Consider the following 13,701-nt stretch of genomic DNA (forward strand, 5'->3'; position numbering starts at 1 on the left):
GCTCAGATGCACGCACACACCCACCAGCTCAGATGCACGCACACACCCACCAGCTCAGATGCACGCACACACCCACCAGCTCAGATGCACGCACCCACCCACCAGCTCAGATGCACGCACCCACCCACCAGCTCAGATGCACGCACACACCCACCAGCTCAGATGCACGCACCCACCCACCAGCTCAGATGCACGCACCCACCCACCAGCTCAGATGCACGCACCCACCCACCAGCTCAGATGCACGCACCCACCCACCAGCTCAGATGCACGCACCCACCCACCAGCTCAGATGCACGCACCCACCCACCAGCTCAGATGCACACACACACACAAACCAGCTCAGATGCACACACACACACAAACCAGCTCAGATGCACACACACACACGGCTCAGATGTACGCGCGCGCGCACACACACACAGGCGGCTCAGATGTACGCGCGCACGCGCGCACACACACACACACACACAGGCGGCTCAGATGAACGCGCGCACGCACACGGGCGGCTCAGATGTACGCTCGCACGCACACACACACGGGCGGCTCAGATGTACGCTCGCACGCACACACACACGGGCGGCTCAGATGCACACACACACACACACACACACACACACACACACGGCGGCTCAGATGTGCGCGCACACACACCCCGGCTCAGATGATGCGTACACACACCACATTCAATATGCAGCCCATACAGCACTTTGACATGCAAGAGAGCATTTCTCACACTTTCCTCTCTCTCTACACTCATCTCTCACACACACTCAGGAGCAGTGGCACTCAAAGTACAAAGACAATGCATTCCATAACATACACACATCTGATTATAATATTATTTATTCTGTATCTAAAGAAAATCTAAAGACAGTCTGCAAAATTGGTCTGTCACACACGAACAAAGTCATTCCCCACTGACAGTAGTCGAGGGAAACTATTTTCTGTGTGTCGACTAGCTCTCACCTGCAGTCTGACTGATCTGAGACACCAGACAGATTCTCTGCCTCGGCCGGAACACAGGCCACTTTCAACTTTGTGTGTCACGCGGTCTTCATATACAAATGATACACGCACGCTCATATTTATTCACTGAACAAAGAGAAAAGCACACACAGCAGAAAGGGATGAAGTGTGTGTGTGTGTTTAGGCTGTGGGGTTGGAGTTCACTAGCACACTTAGCGTCAGAGCGATAACTCACTCACCCACCTGGACAAACGACCATTTATAGGGCTCATAGTGTGTTTGCGCGTGTGTTTTGTGTGCATGTGTGATGGAGGGATGATGTGAGGCAGGCCTAGAGGTTATGGATGGAGGCAGGGGCTCAGGCAGTTCACATGCAGACACAGCTGTTCGGCTCTCTTGGGGGCATTTTCAGCATGGCTTCACGAAATAACGCACAATCTAGCTCACCCACCCAGTCATTATAAATGTGCCATTTTCCTAATCATCTATGTAGAGAGGACTTATGGCTCTGTGTGTTGATCTGGCTATGTAAAAAATGTTCTTTGTTGAAGCACGATTGGTGAACACGGGCTGGCACAATTACCGTATAAAAATCAGTTAAGGATAAAGGCTGTCATTACACTAAAATAACAGCTGTCTAATATATATATATATATATATATTTATTTTTTCAGTCAAATGTTTGACACCTACTCATTCAAGGGTTTTTATTTATTTTGAAAATCTTCTACATTGTAGAATAATTGTAAAAAAAAGTGTTAAACAAAAAAATATATTTATATTTTAGATTCTTCAAAGTAGCCACCCTTTGCCTTGACAGCTTTGCACACGCAAATTACTTCAAATGTGTGCACAAATTTGTTTATATGCCTGTTAGTGAGCATTTCTCCTTTGCTAAGATAATCCATCCACCAGACAGCTGAGGGCTATGAAGAAGCTGATTAAACAGCATGATCATTACACAGGTACACCTTGTGCTGGGGACAATAAAATGTCACCAAAATCTGCAGTTTTGTCACAATACCACATGTTTTGAGGGAGCATGCAATTTGCATGCTGACTGCAGGAATGTCCACCAGAGCTGTTGTCAGAGAATTTAATATTCATGTTTCTACCGTAAGCCGCCTCCAACTCCATTTTAGAGTATTTGGCAGTACATCCACCGACCTCACAACCACAGACCACGTGTAACCACGCCAGCCCAGGACCTTCACATCTGGCTTCTTCACCTGCAAGATAGTCTGAGACCAGCCACCCGGACAGCTGATGTTAGCACAACTTTAGAATTTATGCACAAACTGTCAGAAAGCGTCTCTAGGAAGGTCATCTGCGTGCTCGTCGTCCTCTTGACCTGACTGAAGTTAGGCGTCGTAATCAACTTCAGCGGTAAATCCTCCCCTTCAATGGCCACTGGAGTGTTGTGTTCTTCACGGATTAATCCTGGTTTCAACTGCCCTGGACAGATGGCAGACAGCGTGTATGGCATCGTGTGGGAGAGAGGTTTGCTGATGTCAACATTGTGAACAGAGTCCTCCATGGTTGCGGTGGAGTTATAGTATGGGCAGGTATAAGCTACAGACAACGAACAATTGCATTTATGGATGGTCAATTTGAATGCAGAGACGACGAGACGAGATCCTGAGGCCCACTGCTGTGCCATTCATCCACCACAATAAACTCATGCTTCAGCATAATAATGCACGGCCCATGGCGCAAGGATCTGTACACAATTCCTGGAAACTAAAAAAGTCCCAGATTTGCCATGGCCTGCATACTCACCAGACATGGTGACATTCACCAATTGAGAATATTTGGGATGCTCTGGATCGACAGCATGTTCCAGTCAATACCCAGCAACTTTGCACAGCAATTGAAGAGTGGGACAACAGGCCACAATCAACAGCCAAATCAATTCTATACGAAGGAGATGAGTCGCGCTGCATGAGGTAAATGGTGGTCACACAAGATACTGACTGGTTTTCCGATCCACACCCCTACTTTTTTTTTTATAGGTATCTGTGACCAACAGATGCATATCTGTATTCCCAGTCATGTGAAATCCATAGATTAGGGCCTAATGAACTTGTTTCAATTGACTGATGCTTATATTAACAGTAACTCAGTAAAATCTTAGAAATTGTTGTATGTTGCGTTTATATTTTTGTTCAGTTTATATATATTTTTCCGAACAGTCTTATTCAAGATGGGACAGCTGGTCATTCGTGTAGTTACGGTAACATGGCCTCAACGCGCTGAAACAACTAGCAAATGAGCCTTCGCTTACCTAGGCAACGCCCACAATGCAGCAACAGCCCATATAGAAATGTAATGATTAGAACAAGCTCGTAACCTCCAACCGTTGCAATTTGACTGGTAAACTCATGGGTACACCCGCAATGGCTGCCAGTCCACCCAATACGCCATCCTTGACTTTAAATCGGACGCCCTATTCATTCTTTCTATGGCAGCACATGCAGTCAGGACCGAAGGAGAGGACAAAATGTACATCTTAGAAAAACATGTTTTATTGCAGTTGAGACCGCAGTCATTTGACTGGCCAAATACAGTCATCCAAAGTTCCATGATCCTCACAACCCTAAACACAATACTGTATTTATTTGTATTTAACGAGGCAAGTCAGTTAAGAACAAATTCTTATTTACAGTGACGGCCTACCCCGGCCAACCCCTAGGCCAATTGTGCGCCGCCCTATGGGACTCCCAATCACGGCCAATTAAGATGGTTCCATTCCAGGAAATAAGGTCTGTAGTGACACCACTAGCACTGAGACACAGTACCTTAGACCGATGCGCCACTCGGGAGCCCCATACGGACTACATGCAGTTGCTACACAGCAAGGTGTGTACACTTCTTTTGTGCTCCAATGTTTATATAAAATGCAGTATCATAGAAAGCTGATGGGATCAATGAGGTTTCTTCAGATCACTGATTTCAATAGAGGTATGATATTAATTTCTGTATGAAGTATAGACAGTCCACTACAACATACTAGTACACACTTAATATAAGTGCAGCACACTACTCCAGTCCCACTTGAAAACCTGCATTCTTTTAATTTGCTATGGAAACATAACTACTCTTTCCATTTCTTCTCTATACGAGATGAAACATTTGAAAGACCTCCACTAAGAGAAAGATACTCTATAGAAGTATTACTGTAAAATAGAGTTTCAATTTATTTGAAATACTTAAACATTTGTGGGTTCTGAAATGGCAAACGTCAGATGTCCATTGTTATTTTTTGAAGCGTGAACTCTGAGGTCTTTTTCCATAGTGAAGTGAACGACAGGCTCTTTTACTCTACTAAATCCACCATTAAATGTCCTTTAAAACATCACATTAGGATGCCCACCCCTATTGCTTTGGAGCTCTCTCCCCTCTCTCCTCAAAGAGCCAATTAATCACCTTCCTTTGTCAGCCTGTTCTACCAGGTGAGATAGAACATATTTCATGGGGATCCTATTAGAGCATAATAGAGGGGATATTCAGGCCCATACACAAAGGGTCTATAGAGGTCTTGGCAGGGAGGGGGGGGTAGTAGGTATAATTGGTAGCATATGTACGTGGTTTGTACCACAATGCCTCGTGGGTAACAGTGAGGACTGGTCTCACCGTCAACAGCTTCATTGAGGGCGTTTTCACACAGTTCTGAGCTATAGTTCGAATCAGTTTGATTATTTGTTACATTGTCATTTCTCATTTGGTCCGGTTGGTTTCACTTTGCCAAATGTCAACAAACTAAAATGCCTAAAAGCGGCGTACTCATGCAAGTAATTTGTTTATTTGAGAAAAATGCTCATGTTAAATCCATATATGATTATCAAGAAGCTTGTGTCCCAAACTTCACATTACTTTCGCTTTGGTCTTCCAACAACATGCATGAGGAAACCGCACAATATCCGCTCTGTCATGTGAATATGCTATGTTCAGTAAGTAACCTGTATCCCGGGAACTGCCCGTCTCCCCTAATCTGCATCGGATGAGCTCATGAATGCAATGCTGCTACTCAAACAATGTTTTAGAGATATTAAGTTATGGTACTGTGCATTTCATCAAATGCTTGCAGTCAAACAACCAATACTACTGCTCATATCTTCCTGTTTGGTCCAGACTGCCCTCTCACCCTGCAGCGAACCACTCCTCTGTATGAATGGAATCGGACCGAGACCACGGTACGTTTAGTGTGCTCCCGAATGCGGATAGTGTTTACATCAGTCCAAACGAACTGAAAGGGGTAAATTGGGACGGAAAATCACCAGAGTTCAGAGAAAGAAAACGCTCCAAACCAATTTAGTATGAAAGCATCCTGAGCAAAGGGAACACCGTTCTCGTCCTATCCACCGTTTATGTAAGGCGGGGAATGAATGGGACAATTAGCCACCAACACCATACTAGCAGCTCAGACCCATTGTCCATATAATGTAATGATAGGGTCCACAGATTTTATTTGGCCCACCAAGTTCTGAGTAAACGGAAAAAGCTAAAAAAAAAAATCTAATAGTTTGAGAAATTGGAGCATGTTCATTGTTGGACACGACGAAATCAGCTCCAAGTGATTTTAATTGAAGAAATCTGTTCCAAGTATTCTCACACATAATAGAGACGTGATCATATACAAATGGAAGGTTTAAAATGATTATGTTTGGTTAAACATATCTGTTTGGGCTTCTTGCGGTCAATTTGCAGTCTACAAATGATTTGTAATTATGTTCCTGCACCCCCAACCATCCGCTTAAGGAAAGAAAATCGTCCCCCGGCTGAATCTAGTTGATGATCCCTGGTCTAGGTATTACAGCAGTGGGTTTAGCATGAAAGAGATTATTTAGCTGGACGCTATGATCAGTAGAAGATGAACATGTTTCTGATTCACAGCCTCCTGAACTCATGTAAACTCTTTTCCTTTCTGTGTGTCTTTCTATTGTGTGTGTCTTGCACAAATCCATAATTAACACATCTCCATGTGATGTCCAGCCCCGGTCTTTATTCTAGCGGATATTTGAGACAACAAAAACAAGTGACATTATTTATTCAGTCACTGCCAACGTGCCAGTGCTCGGTTATGCACGCACGCACACAGCCCCCAGCCGTTGCATTCCTCCCACCTTCCGACCTTCTCAGTGTGTGTAAGCCCTGTGACAATCAGTCCTGACGTGCCATTAAAACATTTCACAGGTTCAGGGGGAGCGATTTCCCCTGCTCTCCTTTTCCAAATGGCAGGACGGAAAGAGGTGTGGAGGGAGGGAGGGGAGGTGAAAAGGAGCTTGTGGTGAGCAGAGCGTGTCAACTCAACCACTCGCTCTAGACTGGGGTCAGCTTGTCTTGTAAAAAAAAAAAAAAAAAATCTCCTCTCCATCTCCCACTCCCCCGTTCTCCTCACCCACTCCCCCGTTCTCCTCTTCCCCGTTCTCCTCTCCATCTCCCTCGTTCCTCTCCATCTCCCTCGTTCTACTCTCCATCTCCCTCGTTCTACTCTCCATCTCCCTCGTTCTACTCTCCATCTCCCTCGTTCTACTCTCCATCTCCCTCGTTCTACTCTCCATCTCCCTCGTTCTACTCTCCATCTCCCACTCCCTCCTCTCCATCTCCCACTCCCTCCTCTCCATCTCCCACTCCCTCCTCTCCCACTCCCTCCTCTCCATCTCCCATCTCCCTCCTCTCCATCTCCCACCTCTCCATCTCCCTCCTCTCCATCTCCCACTCCCTCCTCTCCATCTCCCACTCCCTCCTCTCCATCTCCCACTCCCTCCTCTCCATCTCCCACTCCTCTCCATCTCCACTCCCTCCTCTCCCACTCCCTCCTCTCCATCTCCCACTCCCTCCTCTCCATCTCCCACCTCCCTCCTCTCCATCTCCCTCGTTCTCCTCTCCATCTCCCTCGTTCTCCTCTCCATCTCCCATCTCCCCCTCCTCTCCATCTCCCTCCTCTCCATCTCCTCCCCTCCCATCTCCCTCCTCTCCCACCTCTCTCCTCTCCCACTCCCTCTCCATCTCCCTCCTCTCCCACTCCCTCGTTCTCCTCTCCCACTCCCTCGTTCTCCTCTCCCACTCCCTCGTTCTCCCTCTCCCACTCCCTCGTTCTCCTCTCCCACTCCCTCGTTCTCCTCTCCCACTCCCTCGTTCTCCTCTCCCTCTCCCTCGTTCTCCTCTCCCTCTCCCTCTCCCTCTCCTCGTTCTCCTCTCCATCTCCCTCGTTCTCCTCTCCATCGTTCTCCTCTCCATCTCCCTCGTTCTCCTCTCCATCTCCCACCTTTCCCTCTCCATCTTCCACCTTTCCCTCTCCATCTTCCACCTTTCCCTCTCCATCTTCCACCTTTCCCTCTTCCACCTTTCCCTCTCCCACCTTTCCCTCTCCATCTTCCACCTTTCCATCTCCATCTTCCACCTTTCCCCCTCGTTCTCCCACTCCCTCGTTCTCCCACTCCCTCGTTCTCCCACTCCCTCGTTCTCCCACTCCCTCGTTCTCCCACTCCCTCGTTCTCCCACTCCCTCGTTCTCCCACTCCCTCGTTCTCCCACTCCCTCGTTCTCCCACTCCCTCGTTCTCCCACTCCCTCGTTCTCCCACTCCCTCGTTCTCCCACTCCCTCGTTCTCCCACTCCCTCGTTCTCCCACTCCCTCGTTCTCGTTCTCCTTTCCCTCTCCCACTCCCTCCTTTCCCTCTCCCCTCCCTCCTTTCCCTCTCCCACTCCCTCCTTTCCCTCTCCCACTCCCTCCTTTCCCTCTCCCACTCCCTCCTTTCCCTCTCCATCTCCCTCCTTTCCCTCTCCATCTCCCTCCTTTCCCTCTCCATCTCCCTCCTTTCCCTCTCCATCTCCCTCCTTTCCCTCTCCATCTCCCTCCTTTCCCTCTCCATCTCCCACTCCCTCGTTCTCCTCTCCATCTCCCACTCCCTCCTTTCCCTCTCCCACGTTCTCCTCTCCATCTCCCACTCCCTCCTTTCCCTCGTTGTCCTCTCCATACCCCAATCCCTCTACCCATTTCCCTCGTTCTCCTCTCTCTCTGTTCTCTCTCTCTAGCGTCATTAGTCTCACTGTATCACACATGGCCCCTAGATTTGAGACTGGCCCTGAGCTCCATCACAGCTCCACTCCTATAATGTCAAGGCACACAGCAGAGAGTGAATATCTGATTCCTACTGAACACAGGGACACCGGGGCCCTCTGCCCTCTCCGTTCACCGTCTCTCTTCCTCTGTCTCAGTCTCTCTAAATCGCACCTTCGGGAGTGTGTTCTCGTGAGTAAACAAAACCAAAGACCCAAGTCTAAAGCTGTGACCCAAACGGTATCAGCCACAAAAAGGAATGAGCAGTGACTCACCAGTGGGCCCCGAGCCTCCATTTGAGAAACCACTGACTGCTATAAGGGATTAGTTTTATCCTGGACTTCGTGACAAGGTGGGAGAGAGAGGATAAGGAGGAAGAGAAGTGGACAGCAGGTGAAATGGTATGTCCCATTCCGCGATCCCTTCGTTTCTCTGCCATGGTCTGATTCACTGTTCTCTCCTGTCCAATAGGCTGTGAGATTACTGCTGAACTGCGCTGAGCTGAACGGACGTGATTGGTCCAAACCTTTCTGTCTTTCATCCTCACTAGAACAGAAGTAATTGTGCGTGTGTGTGTGTGTGTGTGTGTGTGTGTGTGTGTGTGTGTGAGAAACTACCCCAAAGCTCTAACCTTGTTTAAGGACTCACACTCAATTTTGTGCAGAGCATTTGCTGCACACAGTTCACTTACATCCTGTGTACTTCCCCATTATCTGCATCTCCTTGTACTGTCTGGACTGCTGTTTGGACTGTAGGTCTTCCATCCACCACTTTAGAAAATACTTCCTTGTAAAAACTCTGTAGAAGGCAGAGTTTTACAATGGTTTTATCATGTGAAACGTCAAGTCCTGAGAGACAGATTCAGTCAAAACACTTTTTTGATCATTTAACCTAAAGTGCCTCTCAGAACTGCCTTTCTATGGCCAACACAGACATTAATATCTATAGTAGCAGGCACCATTATAAAGTCCAACTCAATTTATGGAAGTAGTTACTACTGGCATTGAATCTGGCAAATACAAAGACTGTCTATAGTAGTTGAGACAATTACAACGACCATTCAATCTTATGAGAGGGTGTTATTCTGACTGAGTGACGTTCCCAGTGATGAACTGTTTTAACACGACTCATCTCAACTCCCTTGTTAAACAGCAGTCAAGGCTGCTTTATGCGTGGTCTTTTAGCATACACTCTGAATGGTAAACTATTCCCTATATAGTGCACAACTGTTGACCAGAGCCCTATGGGTCCTGGTCAAAACTACTACAAAAGCAGAGAATGGGGTGCACTAAATAGGGAACAAGGTGCCATTATGGATGCAGCCTTAGTATTGGATCCATAAATGGTCTGTATCCTGTGGTGATATCTTCTTCCATATTCATGGAGGTTGGTTAGTCAATGTATTGACCATGAAACGTATCGACCACCAGTCTCATTTGTTGAAGTGTGACGTAGTGGAATATGACAATCCCATTTCATTATCATTTCTTAGAAAGACAGACCAAGAACCCAATTCAAAAAGCTGCAGATGAACAGAAGCTGCCAGAACAGTGTGTCCCACTCAGAATGTTCATACTGTATCACAGTGCATTTAAACCGACAGCAAGCCAAATTCCATCTCGGCCATTGTCGTCATTGGACATTATGAGAACAATACTAATAAAACCTAACAACCAGTCTGCATGATATTACAGGTGTTTCATTTATTCAGATGCAGGGCAGAGCAGGGTGACAGTACGTAGGGGAAGGTAGAGAGAGAAGGGTACTGTATATGCTTGTTAGTGCGTCTAGAGGAGGAAGTGGGTGATCCATATTAAACATAGCTTAAGTGACTTAATATAGACTAGAGGCGGGTGGTAGTAGGACTCTGCTGGGAACATACATTAGTGTGTCTCTACACACCAAGCTTTTTACTTTATTTCTCCTTTTAGGAGCTCTAGTCAAAGACAGGAGGAATTGTGGTGTAGAAAACAGATACAAAGATGAGATGTGATGAGCAATATAATGAAACCAGGACATACTGTATGGGGTAATGGTTGGTGAGTATGCGTAATGATACTGTAGACAGATGGTGTCAGAACAGCATTAAGTCCTGATTAACCAGGTTAGATCAGAGGGCGAAATGGCACTCCCACAACAAACCAGGCCATACAGTCCAGGACCCATAAACGCTGAATGAACATGTTGAAAATGGACCAGTAAAAATGTAATCACTCAAACCTCGTAGCCACTAGCACCCTCTCCCCCCGCCTTACCTGAACTCTGGCGGTGGGGTCTTGTTTGATCCACTTGATGGCGGTCTCGTAGACCAGTTCCTCAGCCTTGGTGGTGAGGCTATCATTAGACAGGTAGGCCACTAGGTCCTCCTTAGACACACACAGAATCTCCTCCTGCCCCGCCACCTAGTGCACAATGAAGGGTTGACACTTCGTTGGGATGAAAATCCTGGACTACATGCACTGTTCTTAATCATGTGCGACAGGTGTTATGGTAGACTGGGACGGCATAGCAGGGATTAGTACCTCAGGTAAAGACTTTTCTCACAGATACATAGTGTGATATGTCATTTTGGGTTTAAAAATGAAAACCAGTCATTAAATCCACCTACCTCAGGGAAGTTCTGCAGTGCGAAAGCTTTGGCCATGTTGTGGAGCTCTGTACATCGCATAGCTTCAGCCATGGCCAGCACACCTAGACAGTTCCCCACTGTTAGCTGTTTCTCTGCAGAGAGCGAGAGTGAGAGAGAGCAAGAGGGGAATGGGGAGGAAAAAGAGAGGAATAAGGGAGAGTTGTTCACATCCATAAAAATAACTGTCTGGAAAGAGAGGGAGAAAGCAGGGAGAGCTGTGGTCTATCTGTGTGTTTATCTGGGCCTGGAGAGAGACTGTCAGAGCTGAAACAGCTCCAGGGACAAACAACAAGGGGAATCAATCGTTAGGAGCCTACTGAGCACAGTCAGGCGGGGGTGTGGAACGGCATAGCAGGGATTAGTACTGCAGGTAAAGACCTTTGTCTGTCTGTGTGTGTGTGTGTGTGTGTGTGTGTGTGCTGCCTATACAAACATCACCAGGAAAGGTAATGGAGCCACAACAATTCAAAGAACAGACTGAATCTCTAATCAAAACAGGGTTTGTATGACATCAAACTGTGTTATTAAACTCTGAAGTTAACTCAGTGTGTTGAAGCTGAATAGGAAAACAAAGCATTTGAAACTAATAACTGTAGTCTGTTGTGGTGTGGTTGAACAGATGTGTTTTCACCTTGAGAAGGGTCTGGACGGGAGAACGTGTAGTAATAAGAGCTAGACGGATCAATAACTTTACAGAAGCCTCTATACCTAATCAATATCAAACCATGTTGAAATGTGTTTAGGATTCTTCTTTACTTTGATCTTAATTGATTCCACAGGTACCGTTCATTTAGGTTCATTTGTGTGGGTGTGAGGAGAGTCCCTGCAGAATCCATATGGCGTTCACGATGTGTGTGTGTGTGTATGTGTGTGTGAGCATGTGAGCGTGTGTGTGTGTCATATCTCAAACTTTTGCAGACATAATGAAGAGAGGAGTTTTATTCCAGGCTCTGGAAGGTCCAATAGCTGATCGCTGTAAATCCACACCAACATTGAAGGTTGAACTCGTAGACAGAATTACAAGAATTGATTTTATGTCTTTCAGTGATTTCCAAATTACCCTGCACAGCATAGCATCTGTTCGCACTAACTGCCATGATGATTGGTCATGTAACTTCTATTGTGCTCTTGCTCCATGTCCATGTAATTACTTTGTAGATGCGTTGTATAACTGTACACATTGCATTGTTGGATCAGTTTTCTAATTCTTGATGTCCTAATATTTGGGCAAATAATACGATGTGCAACATAGGTTACCCAGGTGTACTCAAATGTGTTTTTTGGTATTTTTGTCAGACTCAAAAATCTGATCAACTCAATAAACCATGGCCAAACTAGGCCAAGTTCATTTATCTTCAGTACATTTGTTAAGAACTTGGATATCCTTGACATAATAGCAATTTCTTTGTTCCAAGGTTATACATTGCACCAGTACAATGTCATACAGTGCACTTGAGCGTTGAAATTCTTGCTGTATTGAAAAGCGCTATACAAATCAAATCTATTATTATTACTATGTCTCAGTTCTAACACTCAAATGTCATGAATTATATTCAGGCAGGGCAGGAAAGTCTGACCTACTGATGGTGATGAAGTCTGACTATACTATAAATGGTTTCCCTGTTTTTAACAAGTCCATATCGTCGGGACGAAACGAGAAAAACAGATCAATATTTATTTTCACTGTCTTTTCCCTCTCCTTTACAGCTCTGACCTTTTTCATCTCATATCCAGACATCATATCCCTGCCTTGCCTTACAGCTCTCCCCCACCAATCTCTATTAAATGGTAAGTATAAGCTGACATTTACAATTTCCCAGTCCCTTGACCTCCTAAACCCATGACTACGCATTTGCTCCTCAGTTGACCCATGGGCTCGCCACCCCCCCAACCTTTCAAACACCCCTCCGCTCACCGCTTTTACCCAGACCTGTATCCTCATCTCTGCCTTGGTATCGATTGGCCTAGAGCATCTGTGGGATTTGACATTTTACTGACAATTGTTCCCTGACCTTTTTATGAATCTGTCCTGGCGCCTCCTAAACCCTGAGGGCCGAGAGGAGAGGGAGTGAGAGAGGGGGCTAATTCAGACATTTTTTTTAAACATACCAATAATTCTATCTGGCGATGTTTATATGATCCCCCTTTCAAACAGTCCCATTTGTTGTGCGTCGCCAGCACCATCAAGGTCTAAATTCCTCCAACAGAATGCACTGTGTTCATTTCTTCATACTCATACATTTTTATATCGCCAGACTTTAGTGTGTTATTTCCCTGTTAAAATGAATAAAACTCGGCTACAATTAAACTCAAAACTTGGTCAGATATGTTCTGGTAAATATACGCATTGTAAATATAAGCATTGTAATTATAAACATTGTCTAGAAACTTGCTTTTAGTTGCCTCGCTTGCTAGATTTTCTAAACGGGTGGTTTTTCTTTGGTGCAGAAAATAACTGGTTGCTATAGGTAACATTGCTATACTGAACAAAAATATAAATGCAACATGTAAAGTGTTGGTCACATGCTTCATATGCACAAAAACATATTTCTCTAAAATGTTTGTTTACATTCCTGTTAGCGAGCATTTCTTCTTTGCCAAGATAATGTATCCACCTGACATGTGTTGCATATCAAGAAGCTGATTAAACAGCATGATCATTACACAGGTGCACCTTGTGCCGCAGACAATAAAAGGCCACTAACATGTGCAGTTTTGTCACACAATGCTACAGATGTCTCAAGTTGAGGGAGCGAGCAATTGGCATGCTGACTGCAGGAATGTCCACCAGAGCTGTTGCAAGAGAATTTAATGTTAATTTTTCTACCATAAGGTGCCTCCAATGTGGTTTTAGAAATGTTGACAGTACATCCAACCGGCCTCACAACCGCAGACCACAAGTAACTACGCCAGCCCAGGATCTCCACATCCGGCTTCTTCACCTGTGGGATCGTCTGAGTAGGGCGAGGGTGGGTGCTGAGGAGTATTTATGTCTGTGGGGAAAAACTCATTCTGATTCACTGGGCCTGGCTCCCCATGCAT

General features: G+C 45.8%; 1 protein-coding gene across 4 annotated transcripts in view; it reads right to left on the reverse strand.

The window, feature by feature from the left end:
* LOC112217382 (kelch-like protein 29) overlaps nucleotides 1–13,701 on the reverse strand; it is a 120,553-nt gene that overhangs the window by 59,629 nt on the left and 47,223 nt on the right. For all 4 annotated transcript variants that reach the window (XM_042300887.1, XM_042300888.1, XM_042300890.1 and 1 more), the window contains 2 exons: nucleotides 10,639–10,751; nucleotides 10,286–10,432 (listed from right to left, as the gene is read on the reverse strand). In XM_042300887.1, the coding sequence (XP_042156821.1) occupies nucleotides 10,286–10,432; nucleotides 10,639–10,751 (260 nt within the window). The remainder of the gene's footprint in view (nucleotides 1–10,285; nucleotides 10,433–10,638; nucleotides 10,752–13,701) is intronic.

Source organism: Oncorhynchus tshawytscha, linkage group LG18, assembly GCF_018296145.1.
Source record: "Oncorhynchus tshawytscha isolate Ot180627B linkage group LG18, Otsh_v2.0, whole genome shotgun sequence".
Classification (NCBI taxonomy): Eukaryota; Metazoa; Chordata; class Actinopteri; order Salmoniformes; family Salmonidae; genus Oncorhynchus; species Oncorhynchus tshawytscha.